Source organism: Artemia franciscana, chromosome 15 (genome assembly GCF_032884065.1).
Source record: "Artemia franciscana chromosome 15, ASM3288406v1, whole genome shotgun sequence".
Taxonomy (NCBI): Eukaryota; Metazoa; Arthropoda; class Branchiopoda; order Anostraca; family Artemiidae; genus Artemia; species Artemia franciscana.
In genome coordinates, this window is record NC_088877.1 from 40,938,549 (window position 1) to 40,951,326 (window position 12,778).

A 12,778-nucleotide genomic window follows, 5' to 3' on the forward strand; every position below is an offset into this window, starting at 1 on the left:
ATAAAAGGAAAGATCCGATTTTTCCAATTTTTAATCTCCTAGTGAGTCACACGTTTTTGCAAATACTTTGGGAGCAATTTTTTATACTTATGATCATGAATATCCTCACCAAATTGTCTAACTATTTGAGTAGCGGAAACAGAGCCATTAAAAGGAGCTTCCCCGTGCACCATGGCTGAAGGGATCGCGGTTGCAGGGTTGCCCACTTTGATCAAATTTTCACTTTGATTCGGCTTATTTTTGAGTCGGGAGGGCAGCCTATAATTAGTGTTGCCCTGAGCACCAACAACCCTAGGAACAGCTCTGGATGGAAACACATTGCAGAGCACAAATCTACCCTTAAAAAATCTTCTTGACAAGGAGAGTGGTAAAAGTCAAATTCTTTTAAAGAAAACAAAAGACAAGCCCCTTTGCGGAACTCAAAAATGCCGCAGAAAATGCAAGGCGAAAAAACACATTAACATTAAAAAGGAACATCCATAGACTTGAGCAATGCGTAATTAATAGAAACCTGTTCAATTATACAAACGTATGAAGTGGGGTAAAATAACTGGTAAAGAAAACTGGTATTATGATAAAAAATATTTACAGAAATCACTTGAAGCTGAAAGCCTAATTTGATGACGTATGATGGCGTGATCAATGTAAACACAAAGCTTATTGGCTGAAACTGGCTTATTCACATAGAAAAATAATCTGATGTAAATCCTAATTAATACCAAGCATATTTCTTTTGAAAGGTAGAAGGGAAAAGTCTTAACGCGGGATATTTGTCAATAAACAATGATTGCCCCAAGTAGAATATAGCTTAAGGTTTCACATTGTTGGCTAGCCCTATAATTCAGTGCTGTTAAGTTACTATGTCAAGACTCAATAAGCTATGACATTCTCACTGTCTTTGAGAGGTGTGCTAATCTATTTTGGGATGGTTGGAGTTTAGTACCGGTTTTCGTAGTATGGAAAGTGTTTGGGCTTAGTATCCTACTCAATTCCTTTCTGGGGTAAGATTTATATTAACAGGTTAATCAGAAAGCTAAGAAATAAACTAACCTCTATGGTCAGAATTGCATCCTGAATCCAAATTTAACATGCATTTGCATCAGAAATAAACTTTATTTCCACACCTATATATGGTATTCTATACCAATTCAGGGTATAGGCCTATTCCAATTCACAGTAGCCTAGGCCTACAGTTAATTTATGACACCAATGCATGTTAAATTTCATTGACCATAGAAGTAAGTTTGAACTTCACCCTATCATTCTATTATTCAAATAAATACCCTGTATTAGTATAAAATATAAAACTTCAAAATAGGGATGAAACCTTTTAATTAGGATGTTTTACTGCTGATGCTGTACACTGTATATGTGTTCAAAATACCAAGTTAAAAATTTTATATTTGTTTCACTTTCAATTGAAAGGTTTTACCCCTATTTTCAACTGTTATATTTTTCTTATAGAAAGGCAGTGTAGTCTTTGAAGCTATCTGAATTTGTATATTTAAGGGTGAGGGTAAACCCCATTTTCAATGCAAATGCATGTTAAATTTTGATTTAGGATGCAATTCTGACTATAGAGGAAAGTTTATTTCTTAGCTACCTGAATAGTATATTAATAGGTTAGTCTGTAGCCTAAACCTTACCCCTTCATCTAGCATTCCATTTGTAATCACCTTGAGACTTACCAGAATAAAGTTAGTTTGTTAACTGGGTTGTTGTATCTGAAATGTTTAGACAATGACTAGGCCATCCCAAATGCAGATTAGCTTGCAAGTATTTTCTAATTTAGTTAAATGTGAAGGGTAGCCTGCAATCCTTCTGTTCATGCAAGAGTTGAAAAGTGTGTTCAGATTGTTGCTACTGTATAGAATAAAACTTGATTGTGTCCAAGTAGGCTATTCCTCTGAGGATAGTTCTGGCATGCAGGTTAACTCTTTTAAGGTCACTTGTTTTGTCTTCATTCTTGCACCTTTCTTCTCATCAACAGTTGATCTATTATGTAAAATTAAATGAATTTGGGAAAAAAACAACAAGTTTTTGCATTTAGCCTGTATCTGGACATAAGGATACTGAAGCTGGTTTGTTTCTGTAGGGTAAGTTCAGAAGATGCTATGTGTAGGCTAAAAATGCTACCAAAACATTTATGTAGGCCTACTTATCAAACTATAACTCTCCATAGGCCTATAGGCCAAGACCTTTAGTAACAAAAATTAATCTGCAGTAATAAAAATATGTGTAAGAGAACTTTAATAAATTATTCTGACATACAGTAAGATCAGATTTGGATGCCTCATCAAGGCAATGTGTCTTCTCATACAGCCATAGTTCTTGCACAGTTTTAGCTAAAATTGGCAAAATAGTCTATAAATATGTACTTAAATCCAATCTGGCTGGGTTGACTGATTCAGGGCTTCTTCTCTTATGGCATTATGACAATATTTTAGGTATGCCTATCTGTTTGTTGCAATCCTCAGGAGTTCTTGGCTGGGGTGGTCAGAAATCCCCCCTTTGTAATTACATGATTTGGTGCCCTATAATTTTTTTTAATCCCAAAAATTTCAGAAAAATCAAAAAGGCACCATTTTCAGACTTAGAGGCCATTAAAGATTGTCAGAGGTGTTGTCAAGAGTGACAGAGGGGCAATTTTCTTTAGTGTTTTGATGGCTGGAAAGGTTTATGAAGAAGTAGATAACAGCTAAGGAGAGTAATTTAAGAGGTGTAATTTTCAATTATATTAGTTTTTAGTGAATTATTTTTATAGCATTAGGTGATAAACTTTAGTATCAAACATTTTGTGCCTTAATAAATAATTGTTGCTGATGTGTTGATGAAGGCAACATATGGTTAGAAATAGATCACCATTCTACCACATTAGTTGGATAGATTTTAGCTTAACCTACCATTTGCAGAAAACACTGCCTGTACTATACTGTTTCAGGAAAATATGTTTATATTTTGAAATCAGTAATGGAAAAAGGTTTTAACCCCTTGGTTGCTTGATTGGCTTGATCTTGCTATTAATCCTGAAACACAGAATTTATTATTTTCCTTGCTCTAGTCCTGCTCTTATGGTGCTTCAACTGATTTTTTTTTTTAATCAGCATAAGAACTAAATTGTTTTGATAGCTGTATTTTTTTGTCATTTTTGTTTTGTCATCAGATTGGATGGGCCAAATTTGCATTCTCCATGTCAATAAACACAAAAAAAAAGAACTTAAGCTGATAAAATAGTGCTGGTCAGGAAATGAAACTTTCAAAATGTTAAGGAGGTTGTACAGACTGACAAGAGAGAAAGAGAGAGAGAGATTATTGTAGTATTTTTATATTATGTTGTATGGAAGTTTCATGTTATGTTTTTTTGTAGGTAGCCTGGGTCAATAAACCTATTCAATAGACAACATTACATGGTGTCAGAAGTGGGATCAAAATAACAATGGACGTCCTTCAGCCATCAATAAACTGGGAGGTCAACTCCCTTTCTGAAGAATGGGACCGCTTTGAAGAACACGCTAAGCTGATGTTTGCAGGGCCACTTTCAGGCAAAACAGAAAAAGTACAGTGTGCCTACCTACTCATCTGGGCTGGAGCAAAAGGTCGGGAAATATTCAACACCTTCAGCATCGCGCCTGAAGAGCTGCACAAAATTGAACCTTACCTCGCTAAATTCAAAGCATATGCTTCACCTCAGAAGAACACAGTTTTTGCACGATACCTGTTCCAGAAGCGAGACCAAAACGACACAGAGACTGTGGAAAAATACATCACAGATCTAAAGACATTAGTGAAGCCATGCTCCTACTACGACCCAGATGAAATGGTTCGGGACCGAATTGTATGTGGAATCCAAAACCAAAACGTACGTGAAAAGCTCTTGGCTGAAGGTGATGAACTCACACTGGATAAAGCAACCTTTATGTGCAGAAGCCACGAAGCGACCCAGGCTCAACTCAAGACATTCAACGGAACGAGACCAGCCCCCATCAAACAAGAGATCGACGCTATATTCCGCTACCAAAACCGGAACAGTGGTAGAAACAAACAAACAGAAGCAAGCGGCTCCAAAAGTAAAGCATGCTACTTCTGTGGCGGAACATACTCCCCCTCACACATCTGTCCTGCAAAAGGGGAAAACCTGCTCCATATGCAAAAAGACCAACCACTTTGCCAGGGTCTGTCGAAGTAAGACAGTCAGTGCAGTTGATGAAGACGCCGCAGATACAAACCCCAGCGACGAAACTGTTTTCCTTTACTCCATCGAGCAAAGTAAGAACAAAGACGAAGCAGTTATTCCACTGACTATCAACAACCAGTTCCCTGTACAATTTAAGATCGACACAGGAGCCCAGGTGAATATCATCCCAAAGAAGTATTTTGACCTCATCACGCCAAAGCCCACCATGAAACCCACCAATAAGCACCTCACAAGCTATTGTGGAGCACGGATCCCAGTAACAGGAGTCTGTGAACTATCCTGTAGGTACAAAGACAACGTGAGCAGCACGCAGCAGTTCTATGTAGTCGAGACCTCATCCTCCCCAATCATTGGCTACCGTTCTAGCCTCAACCTGGACCTGATCAAGCTAGTCCTAAACATAGACGTAGCAACCTCCCAAGTACCTCACCTGAAGGAAAAGTACAAAGAAGTATTCAGAGGAATTGGGAAGCTGGACGGAGAATGCAACATACACCTAAAGGATAACGCTACGCCAACCGTCTACCCAGCCCGACGAGTCCCCGCCGCTATGCAGGATAAGCTCAAGACAGAGCTCAGTCGCCTAGAAAGCCTAGGTATCATAGAAAAAGTAGTGACCCCGACCGAATGGGTTAACTCAATGGTAATGGTAGAAAAGAAGGACGGCTCCATAAGACTGTGCATAGATCCAGTTGATCTAAATAAGTCCATCAAGCGACCGCACTACCCGATTCCCACTCTGAACGATGTCACCTCGAAGCTACACGGAGCCAAAGTATTCACCAAACTTGATGCCCGATCCGGTTACTGGTCCATTCTGCTGTCTGACGACTCTTCTTATCTCATGACATTCAGCACGATCTATGGGAGATACCGTTTCAAGCGAATGCCCTTCGGAATCATCTCAGCCCAAGATGAATTTCAGCGGCGAATGGAAGACGCTTTCGAAGGCCTAGAAGGATTCGAAATCATCATTGACGACATGATCGTGTATGGCAACACCCAAGAAGAACACGACGAACGTCTAGCAGCAATATTGGAACGCGCCCTTGTCAAGGGCATCCGATTCAACGAAGAGAAGTGCGAGTTCTCAGTATCCAGAGTAAAGTACTTCGGACACGTCATAAGCTCCGAAGGAATGCAGCCAGACCCCGATAAGATCCGTGCCATAAACAACATGCCAAGCCCATCATGCCGAGAAGAACTCCAAACACTTCTTGGGATGATCAATTACTTAGCCAAGTACATTCCAAGTCTCTCAACAAAGAACAAAAAACTCCGTGACCTGACTAAAGCAGACCCGTTCATCTGGGAAGAAGAACACACGCAGATCCTAGAAGACTTGAAGAGCTCCATAGTATCCAACACCCCGTTCTTCAACCACAAGAGTAACAACGTGGAACTCATAGTTGACGCCTCTAGCCACGGACTTGGTGCACACCTGGTCTCGGAGGGGAAAGTCACAGCTTATGCATCGAGATCGCTCAGCAAAACAGAGCAGAAATATTCCCAGCTAGAAAAAGAGCTGTACGCCATCGTATTTGGCTGCAAACATTTCCACCATTATCTCTATGGCCGGCATGTCGAAGTTACTACTGACCACCGCCCACTCGAAACGGTGGTGGCAAACCCTATCCACAAGGCCCCACCCCGAGTACAGAGATTAATGCTCCAGCTCCAGCCTTATGACCTTAGCCTGAAGTTCCGACCGGGCTCAGAAATTCCTGTAGCCGATGCTCTATCCCGCCTACACCTGGGCGATGCAGATCCAACACTGGAAGAAAGTCTAGATGTCTACGTACACCAAGTTGTACGAAACCTACCTGCCAGTGACCAAAAGCTCGAAGAGATCCGGGTGGAAACAACAAAGGATTCAGAACTGAGTACCCTGATCAAAACGGTCCAAGCGGGGTGGCCGAGTGCAAGAAAAGACTGCCCAACCAACATCCTAGCATACTGGAACTTGCAGCACGAACTCACCTTCGAAAAAGGCATCCTACTCAAAGGAGAAAGACTGATCATCCCCAAGAATATGCAGGCAGCTACACTGCAGCAGTTACACGCAGCCCATCTCGGAATCGAGAAAACGAAACAACGAGCCAGAATGTTGGTATATTGGCCAGGACTCAACGCAGACGTCGAGCGGTACATAACGAAGTGCCAAACATGCGCCAACAACATGCCAAGCAATTCAAAGAAACCGATGATAAACCACAACATCGAGACGCTGCCGTGGCAAAAGGTTGCGACCGATCTCTTCGAATGGAAAAGCGCCAGTTTCTTGGTAACCGTCGACTACCACAGCCGTTTTTTCGAAATCGACAAGCTTCCGACGACCTCATCCAGTGCAGTCATCACGAAACTCAAGGCCCATTTCGCCCGACACGGCATACCTTCTCAGCTAATGTCAGACAACGGACCTCAGTTCACATCGAGAGAATTCACCGATTTTGCCAAGACGTGGGGAATCTCACTAACCACGTCCAGCCCAGGATACCCAAAATCCAACGGACTGATCGAGAAGGCGGTACAAATCTCAAAAAACATCATGACGAAAGCGACAGAAAACGGAGAAGACCCCTTCCTGGGTATACTAGAGTATAGGAATACACCAGTCGACGGGTTCGCGTCCCCAGCCCAGCTCCTAATGTCACGTCAGCTAAGATCCATCCTGCCGTGCACCGCACAACACCTCAAGAAGAAAGTCATTCCGACCACACAGTTTACCCGACGAAGAACTGAAATGCAGAAACGCCAAAAGCTGTATCATGACAAATCAGCTAGATCACTGAAACAACTCACCCCTGGAGACGCAGTTTACGTACAGAAGACACCCGACGGACCATGGAGTCAGGCTGTTGTGCTATCCCATGCAGGACAGCCACGATCCTACCGGGTGCGTACCAACGAAGGTTCCGTGCTAAGGAGAAACCGCAAACATCTCACAGCCCGTCCACATCAAAGCCAGCAAGGTTTGAGCCGTGTCAGTGAGACAAGCGATGAAGCAGCATCACCAACAACAGAAACGGCTATTGAGTCACCACCCTCAGCTTCACAGCCAGACCTGTTCATGTCCCCATTGCCACTGCGGGACGGTCAGCAGGCCAGCCCGAGCCCCAACGAGACGGCCACCGTATCTCAGCCCCAGGGTACCAGCGAAACACCATTGCAGCTACGCACGCGTTATGGTCGAATAGTAAGAGGACCCCTGAAGCTAAACCTGTAAAAAAAAAAAAAAAGAGTGAAGTGAAAAGAAGTATGAAAAGCTGCGGCCTTAACGCGGCCAAAGACTCAGTGAAGTGAACCAAGCCAAGACTTTAGTGGACCACTCTTGAAGTTAAAGTGTTTTGGAAGTTTAGTATGTTGCTTTTTTTTTATTATGAGAAGGAAGATGTAGTATTTTTATATTATGTTGTATGGAAGTTTCATGTTATGTTTTTTTGTAGGTAGCCTGGGTCAATAAACCTATTCAATAGACAACATTACAATTATAAAAAGCAGGAGAGAGAGATGGATGGCAGGAGAAAGAGAAAGATTATAAAAAGAAGGCAATTTTTTTGAAGGAATTTGAATTCAAGACCTTTTGATTGTCATCTATCAGATATGTTGTTGTAACTCTCAATCATAATCTCAACTGATTTTTTTTGAAGGAATTTGAATTCAAGACCTTGCAATTATCATCTATCAGATATGTTGTTGTAACTCTCAATCATAATCTGCTGTTGGAACCATATACTTTGAATTTACTTATGGAATTGGGGAGGAATGTTGGAATCAAGTGTAAGATTAGGTCTGGCTTTCCATTTGAAGCAATTGCCTCCTTTACCATGCATTTATTCATTTCCATAGTGTGTTCTCCTCACTTTCATAGCTTATTACTTTCAAATCTCACATAGATCCCTCTCAGAAACAAATGAAGAAAGCTACTTGTCTTCTTTTAAGTTTTGGAAAATTAAATCATGTTTTCAAATCAATTATACTGTGAGATAAGTTTCCCAATTGACAAGTTTTTGAAAATGATGACTTTAATCCTGATTCAAGTGAAGAATAATTTGTAATTATGCAACAAGTTTGCTGGAATTTCAAATGGAAGCCTGAAACTAAAAGCTGTTGTTAAATTGAATTAAGGAGTAGACTTACTATGCTGTTGTCACAGATCTTTTATTGGTGGTTCATGGTATGCCCACATAAAAAACAAAGGAAAATGGATTTTTGCATGGGTAGAGCTGACATGTCTCTGCTTTTTTTCTAGCTTTAACAGGCTAAAATGTCATGCTCCTTGGGTAGCTGTTTTCCAGCAGGCTACTAGAAACTGGCAGTGATAGTGCTCTGTCTGAATGTCAGTTTTGCTGGCTTGTGCTGCAAAAGCTTATAAATGTAAATTAACTACATAGCATTTCTTGATATTAAAATACTCAATAAAAAATAACTTCATAATATTATTTCATGTTTCTAGTAAAGCAAAGAAGACATTTCAGCTTTGAAAGCAAAAGGATAGCTTTGTAATTGAGGGTAAACCCCTTTTATTTATCTTTTATTGGTGGTTCATGGTAGGCCCACTTAAAAACCAAAGGAAAATGGATTTTTGCATGGGTAGAACTGATATGTCTCTGCTTTTTTTCTAGCTTTAACAGGCTAAAATGTCATGCTCCTCGGGTAGCTGTTTTCCAGCAGGCTACTAGAAACTAGCAGTGATAGTGCTCTGTCTGAATGTCAGTTTTGCTGGCTTGTGCTGCAAAACAACAATTTTAGTACTGTAGATGAAATTGTTTGTGCTGTAAATGTTGCAGATTACACAGCAATTTGTAAATGTTGTTTTAGCAAGGCAACAATTTTAGCCCAATAAGTGTCAAAATACTGTTAAATGAAAGTTCTGGGATGGTCCATCAGTTTAAAATTGTTGAAAAGACAATGAACTATAATTTATCTTAATTTTTTTTTATTATCTGCCCCTGCATGCTGGGAATGCACCTCTGAAACTTTACTTCCTGCTTTCCTATTGAATGGACCCGCAGTCAAATAAGTGTTGCATGATAACATGTTATGTCAATTTCAGCCCCCCCCCCCCATTCCTGAGTTTTGAAATGCTAGGTTTGCCATTAGATGGGAGCAAAAAACAAAAGATCTTTAAAGCCTTGACAATGCATTTAATTGTTATAATTCCTGTTAATTCTTTAAGCCAAATAATATGATTCAGGTTGTTCACTTAATCTTGGTGATTACTTATCAGTTCTGTCAATCTGTTTGTTTTGAAAGGATGTGGTTGTAAATATCACAGTGAGTAATTTCATTGGTTTTAGTATTTGCTTATGCTTCCAATCTTAAGGTTGCTTTTATAATGTGATGAAGTAGACCTAAGCTGAATGTTGACCATCATTTGTAGGATAAGCTTATAAATGTAAATTAACTACATAGCATTTCCTGATATTAAAATACTCAGTAAAAAATAACTTCATAATATTATTTCATGTTTCTAGTAAAGCAAAGAAGACATTTCAGCTTTGGAAGCAAAAGGATAGCTTTGTAAATGAGGGTAAACCCCTTTTATGGAAGAAAAAAATATTTACATGAAAAAACAAACAAAAGAGCTGAAGTTAAAGTGAAACAAGCAATACAGCAGAGGTATAACTAATACCTCTGTTATATTATTAATTGTATTAATACAATTAATAATTGATACAATTAATGATTGCATTGTATTAATCTGTCACAATATTGAGATGTAAGTATAATTAATACCTAAAAGCATTTTATTAGTTAAAAAAAAGAAGTATTTTATTTTCTCAATCAAAGCATATAAAAAGTATTACTATCAGTTAAGTGCCAGTAATGAAGGTTGTAACACATTTATGAACCCACCACCCCACCCCTGAAATATTTTTTGAACTTTTGAATTGGCCATAAAATGCAGGTACAAAAATTATTTCTCAAAATTATTACAGCCCTGCCAGCAATCACTTGGTTATCAGAAGTGGGGACTTTAAGGAAAATTAGGAGTGAAATTCCAACAAGGTGTAGAGATGATTGAACAAAGTATCATATTACAAGGATTAGAAATACACTAAGAGACTTTTGACCTTATCCCTTATGTGATATAAGATGATATATAGATATATAGGGAAAATATATAAATAATTTTGTTGCAGTAATTTAGCGTTTCAGATTTAGCAATTTCAAAGTAAAGAAAGCATTAAAATCCAAATTTCGAACACTGTATTTATTGCCTTCTTTGTAAGTTTAACCTGTATTTTATCCATACATATGGTTTCCAAGCTTTTTTATCCTTTTATTTTAGGTTTTTCTTGAGCTGGATATCTACTGTGTAGGAAAAAATAATGGAAGCTGATGAAAGTTTAGATGGTAAGGTTATTTTACTTTGATTTTCGATTTTATTATTCACAAGATTAGTAGCCATATCTTCTTTACCATAAATTGTCATTATCACACTTGCCAGCATTAAACTATATATTATAGAAATTTAAAGTATTTCTGTAAAATAAGATTAAGCCATGGGAATAATAGTAGATTACAGAAATTATGAAAACCATCACTATAAAAAAATAAACAGAAACAATGATGCTAGAGCAGATGAAGGAGACAATATGCCTGCTAAGTGGAATTTCAATTCAAAGTAGGAAGAGCAAAGAGGAAGAAGACAAAATGCCTGCAAAGCAGGCCTATGAAGAGGCAGGAAGCAAGAAATATAAAATAAAAGCATTCATAGATGCTGCCTATATGCTAAGTGTTAATAAGAAAATTAACAATAAAATAGTTCATCTAATTAACTATTAAAATGGTTAGTAAGATTATTCAATAAGCTGTTATGGAATTTACATCATCTGAGCCAGGGAATCAAGGGTTTATAAAGGCTAAAGTTTGTATTTTAGCCATGTTTTTGGCTGCTTACCCACCAACAACTGAGCAAGGAGAGCTCTTTCTGATTAGATAGTACTACAGAACTCTACAGATCACTCTTTATGAGTGATATGCAAGAAGCAGATCAGATCAAAGCATTCAAAGAACCTACTTATGTACTACTACTACCATTGCTGAAAACTTATCACAACACCATGCCACCTAAGAACAGTGATGCACACATTTGTTCATCCCAATACGATTCCAAGTTCCTTTTTTGTTTAAGTCCCTTCTTATGATCTCTTCAGATGCCAAATGAGGAGGTCCTACTATTTGTTTGGTCCTAAATAGATCGCGCTGTTAGTATTGTCATACTGCATACGTTTTGAATGGCAATCTCTTAAAGCTGTATGAAATAAAAACAAAAACAAGTTATTTTCAGTCGAACATAAGGATCAACATCACAACTTAAAATGAACAGAAATTATTACTTGTTTGTGGGGATTTGCCCTCTCGTGAATACATCGGTTTTTTATGCTAAAATTCAAATTTTGTCCCAATTCCTTAAGGACAGATTCCTTAATCCGTCCCAATTCCTTAATTCCTTAACTCCCAAATCACAAAGGCTGTTTAATTATAATTAAATGATCTTTTAGAAGTAATCAAAAACTTCAGTATCAAGAGCGAGCTATTGACAAGGGGGCAATCCCCATCATATACATAATAATTTCTGCTCATTTTAAGTTGTAATGTTGCTTTTTACTTTCAGTTGAAAAAGATGGTTATTAATTTAATTTCTAATCATTTTTTAAATAATTCTTAGATTTCAGCTCCCCCTCAATGGAAAATTTACTTACTCCATGAAAAATTCATCCATGGAGAGATCCTCCCACGTAATCCCCCCACACCAGAAAAAGTCCCCGTAAAAGTGTCTGTATACTTCCCAATAACCAATAGTATATTTTAAAAATGGGCAAAGCTCATAACTTGTAGCCCTTACCCCAGGGACTATTGGGGGTTAAGTATCCTCAAAGACATAGGCTAGCAATTAGATTTTTTGTCATGTCACTGAAAAAATGGCCATTTTAAAATTTTGATTAGGTGACTTTGGGGAAAAATACGCGTTTCCAATCAATGAGCCTTCTTCTGATCTTCGATGATCACTGGTTTGATATGATCACCCATAGGAAAAACAAACAAACAAATAAACATGCATCTGTGATCTTTCTTTTGGCAAAAAAACAACAAAATTCTACATTTTTGTGCATAGGAGCTTGACATTTCTATCGTAGGGTTCTCTGGTATGCTGAATCTGATAGTGTGATTTTCTCTAGGATCACTTTATGTTTGGGGGTGTTTCCTTTTTAAAAAATTGGGCAAATTTTCCTTGTAACTTTTGATAGTACCATTAAATTTGATAAATTTCACATATTTTGAATAAGCATCAAAATTCAATTCTTTTGACGTATCTATTGTCATCAAGATGTGTTTTAGAGTTTCGGTTACTATTGAGCCGTATTACTCCTTACCTACAGTTTGTTACCACAAACTGTTTGATAAAACTACTGGGAATTTTAGATCGCGTCATATCATTGAGGCTAGCTGTCAGCGCGCTCCCAGAGCCATTACTTGAATTCTAAATGAAAATTTAATGACTAAAGGTCCTTTAATGGCTTTTATTTATTCCATATTTATATATGAGATTATACTTTTCCGTCAATTTATATA

The 12,778-nt window shown here is 38.3% G+C and overlaps 1 protein-coding gene across 3 annotated transcripts in view; it reads left to right on the plus strand.

The window, feature by feature from the left end:
• Nucleotides 1–664: 664 nt before the first annotated feature.
• LOC136036486 (sterol regulatory element-binding protein 1-like) overlaps nt 665–12,778 on the plus strand; it is an 88,548-nt gene continuing 76,434 nt past the window's right edge. The window contains exons 1-2 of one of the 3 annotated variants that reach the window (XM_065718749.1): nt 665–740; nt 10,491–10,555. In XM_065718749.1, coding sequence (XP_065574821.1) covers nt 10,531–10,555 — 25 coding nt within the window. In that variant the 5' untranslated portion in view covers nt 665–740; nt 10,491–10,530. Of the gene's footprint in view, nt 741–790; nt 814–848; nt 1,002–10,490; nt 10,556–12,778 lie in introns of those variants that run through there. The other 2 variants (XM_065718751.1, XM_065718750.1) reach the window with 2 other exon arrangements.